Raw genomic sequence first — 4,095 nt, 5'->3', positions numbered from 1 at the left:
CTCGCCAAGTTGCCCAGGGGGTCTCGAACCTGTGGGCTCAGACAATCCACTCACCTCAGCCTCCCAAAGCGCTGGGATTACAGGCTGAGCCACCGAGCCTGGCTCATTTTTTTCTTAATAAGGACAGCCCTGTTAAACAGAGGTAAAGAAAAAGGTGAGAAAGGTGCATGGATGCTTTTGCAAACTATAAAAGTTAACTTATTTCCTTTCCATGCAATGTTTGTCTGTGGTATAGACAAAGCCGAAGTGATATGGATGGCTCCTCTGTGTTCACTTTTCTGTTAGGAGGTGAACACAGGGGAGACAGATGTGCTCATGCCTCCTGCTTCCAATTCAGTTACTTAGTTGCCAGTGGTTTGGGGGTCAGTTGTTTTTTGTTATCCTTTTCTCTTCCTTGCTTTCCTGTGACAGTAGCATACTTTAACTAGAGTTGAGTGTGGCATTTGCCCAGGAGAAATGTATACACACAGGAGATGCTGACAAGTCTATGCTGGCCTTTTCTTGTCACTGTTACCACTTGACTTTGTCTTGTCTAGGTACCTGGATGGAGTGGCGAACAATGGAGCTGCCCCAGTGCTCCTGGAGCTGGCCAATGAGGTAATGTTATTGTTATGATTTTACTTAAACCTGTAAAAAACCTAAAGGGCCTATCTAGAGTAACTTTGCTTAGAACTGTAATTAACCTTAAAAAAAAAGATGTTGAGGTACATTAGACGTTTAAATTGCTCCCTGATCTCTTTGTACTTTAATAATTGGACAAAGAACTTCATGTCTTAATAAATCAATTGACATAATTAGTCTACTTCTTTTAAAGCAAACGTATAAACAGCTTCTTGGTTTATTATTTTGTGGAAATTTTCAACCAAGCAGCTCAGGACATGCTCTTCCTAGAATATGTTGTCTTAATTCAGTGTGAGAAATACCTATGTCAAGTAAAGAGAAGGGTGCCAAAAAAAATATTTGCTAACTATTATAAAAATGAAGACAGAAATTGCATACTTAAAGAAGTACTTGTTTCTTTTTGTTGTCAGCAAACTTTTATAATAAAGGATACATGCCTTAGAGGAAAAAGTCTCTTTCTTTACATGAAGAAGCACAGTGTTCTTATTAACACCATGTATAAAGTGATTTATTGAACTTATTTGTTAACTCTGATCTGTTTCTGCTCAGGGAAAAAAAATAACAGCCTTGCATTTAAAAAAGGAAACCCAACAGATTTTCCGTGAATGAAGAAGCTGTAAAAAGTTCCTAATAGTTGCAGAGAGCACACTGAAAAAATAAAATATTTAATTCCTAAATTTTAAAATATTTATTCACTGTAATAAGAGCAATACAATATTTAGTCTGACTTGGAACTGCTTATGCAAACCTCATAGGGATGGAATGAAATGTACACTGTTTTTGTGTTGCATTATAATGGAAAACATAGAAGCAAGGCAGAAAATGTGTGTTTGCATTAAAGATGACTCGGTACTGTGAGCATTAAGTGTTGCAGTAGCAGCAAGTTCTACATGTTATATTAGCAAGGAGGGATGGCTTCTCTCATAGCTCCTGTCTGCTGTACACCGCTGCAGTCAGCAAATGAGCAATTACCTATCAGTTACTAGATGGTTTTAATAGTCTAGGCAATGTCTACACTATCTGATAGGATAGTTAACATATAGAATGAATTTCTCTTCTCCTCCTAGCAAAACATATACTTTATTCATTTTTTTTTTTTTTTGTCTATTTTTGTAGCCGGGTGGGTTTTAAATGTTTTTGTCCAGACTTGTTTGTTACAAGTTGTTACTATTATTAACTTGAAATATCTGATTTTTATCTGGCAATTTAGTGATTGTACTTTAAGAAAAAAGAGTGAACTAACCGTGTTCTAGACACAGCATCTAGAAAGAATGTGATGCAGATATGTTTCTTATTTTTATAGATGATGATGTTGATGACATAAGTTTCATATAGTAGCAACTTATATTCATTTGAATTTTTAATGGACAGCTCTGTTGAGCTTAGCTTATTTAGCTGACCTCGACTTCTATCTTCTAGTAATATGGAAAAATTTAACCCACCAACACGTTTTCTACTACAGCAATAAACCTGTTATTTGCCACAAATATATAACAATATTTAGCCAAAGAAAAGAAATGGCTATTTAAAGATGTTTCCCTCCCCTTTGACAGCAGATTAATACAGAGAAAATAGCACTCTTCTGTGAGATTACTAATGTATTAGGGAAATCTGGGAATGATTGGAACCAGATCATTGTTTCTAAACAACCAAGCTGCCATTTTTATATGATAGTTAATACTTAAATGACATATGCTTGCATCTGGGGACAATTGATGTGATGGTAATACTTTATGAGTCAATATATATTTAATCAGTAGAAACTGTAAAAATTGATGAGAAATATATAACATTGGTACGTTGCAGTGTGTAGCAACCCTTTAGACAAGAGCACTGTATTTTTGTTGATTTGGGGTGCAGGGGTTATATGTGGCCATCATGAATTTTACAAACATCTTAATACTATTTTTCTAGTTTCAGGGCTAAAAATCAACATTTTAGGAAATCTTACTTTGTTAGTGATAATAAGATCAGTCATTCTGTTCACTCCACACAAATATTTTCAAGTGAGATTTAAACCACTATGAATTTTACTTACATGCTAAATTCTGACATGAAGCATGATGGCCCTATTTCAGAGAAAGATGGACACATGATTAATATGAAAATTAGGGAGATGCAAGTACCTGAACTAATAAGGTAGTCCTTATTCAGGCTGGACTACCTTCAGTAATTTTACCATTTTTCATGTGTCAGCTCTGATGTGGGTTACTAGGAATAAGCAGCTTCGTGGAAAGCATTTTTTTCTACTTGGGGAATTTAAGGGCATCCAAGTACATACATATTTGAAAAAACTGTTCATACAAATGAAGCCAACCTTTTTGTCTAGTTACTAAATCAAGATAAAATTTTGGTATGAATACAGGACTTGAAAACCTGTCAAGAAAAATTTATGGTGATAATATATGAGAAACATTTGCTATCTCCCACCTAATAAAAAGACTTGTTTTAGGAACACATTCTTGCTCTTAAAAAAAATACCTACTTTTGAGTGAAATTAAATTAATGGTTAATGAAAGATCTAAGAACCAAAAAGAAGACACAATTTTACAAAAGAGTAGATACTTTTTTTATTAATTAAAATTGCTGCTGGACTGGGTATTCTCTATTTTCTGATTGATCCCTTATTTTTTTAAAAAAGTTACATTCTTGAGTTCTGTATTAATTAAATTTATGAATAGCATTTTGAATAAGCCTAAGGATGGTGATCTTATATTACAGATTTAGTACTGTTGTATTTTATTATTAATATAGTTTCTATAGTTATTTTCTTTCATCAAATAAAATACTTTTATGTAAAGAACTTATACCAAAATTTTGGTTGTCTTTGAAGATAAAATAAAATTATATCAGTAAAATTCAGATTTTTAATGAGTAATACCTTTTGATTTCATTTCTGAAAACAGTCGCTAAGCAATAAAAGGGCTTTTTATTTGAAATTACATTCAAAACAGTATAAATATAGACAGTTGGATAGAAGGAAGGATGGCTAGAATAAAAAATAATATTGGCCTACCAACAAAAAACTTAATAGAGGAGGGATGAGAAAAACCCATTTCATTGTTTTAGATTAATACTACTTCCAAGTTGTTCCATCCTTTTTACTCTCATGTTATAGTCAATCAATCTGACCTATTTATTCTTTTCAAGAACACAGATCATACTTGTTATAATTTTAGTATAATGGAAGCCACCAAGAGTGGGAAAGATTTTAATGAATGATGCTTGCTGTGGTTGATTAAAATTGACTTAATCTTCAGTGTTGACAAAATATTGGAATATCAACTGCTTGCATAACTTGACAGCTTTAATTTTCTACTTCTGTTTTATGAAGGTGGACTATGCACCCTCGTTAATGGCTCGCCTTATACTGGAGAGGTTTCTACAGGAACACGAAGAAACTCCACGTGAGTTACCTTTTTATTATAATGGTAACTCTTTTACTCCCTACCCCCAATTTAAAAATAATTTACA

General features: G+C 33.5%; 1 protein-coding gene across 8 annotated transcripts in view; it reads left to right on the top strand.

The window, feature by feature from the left end:
* The window catches only part of CUNH15orf41 (chromosome unknown C15orf41 homolog), a 240,435-nt gene that overhangs the window by 79,423 nt on the left and 156,917 nt on the right, over window positions 1–4,095 (top strand). For all 8 annotated transcript variants that reach the window (XM_021719167.1, XM_021719168.1, XM_008071303.2 and 5 more), the window contains 2 exons: window positions 537–597; window positions 3,956–4,028. In XM_021719167.1, coding sequence (XP_021574842.1) covers window positions 3,977–4,028 — 52 coding nt within the window. In that variant the 5' untranslated portion in view covers window positions 537–597; window positions 3,956–3,976. The remainder of the gene's footprint in view (window positions 1–536; window positions 598–3,955; window positions 4,029–4,095) is intronic.

This window comes from Carlito syrichta, unplaced genomic scaffold (assembly GCF_000164805.1).
Source record: "Carlito syrichta isolate Samal-C Ts95f unplaced genomic scaffold, Tarsius_syrichta-2.0.1 Scaffold314286, whole genome shotgun sequence".
NCBI classification, from domain to species: domain Eukaryota; kingdom Metazoa; phylum Chordata; class Mammalia; order Primates; family Tarsiidae; genus Carlito; species Carlito syrichta.
This window is presented reverse-complemented; position numbering and strand designations above follow the sequence as displayed.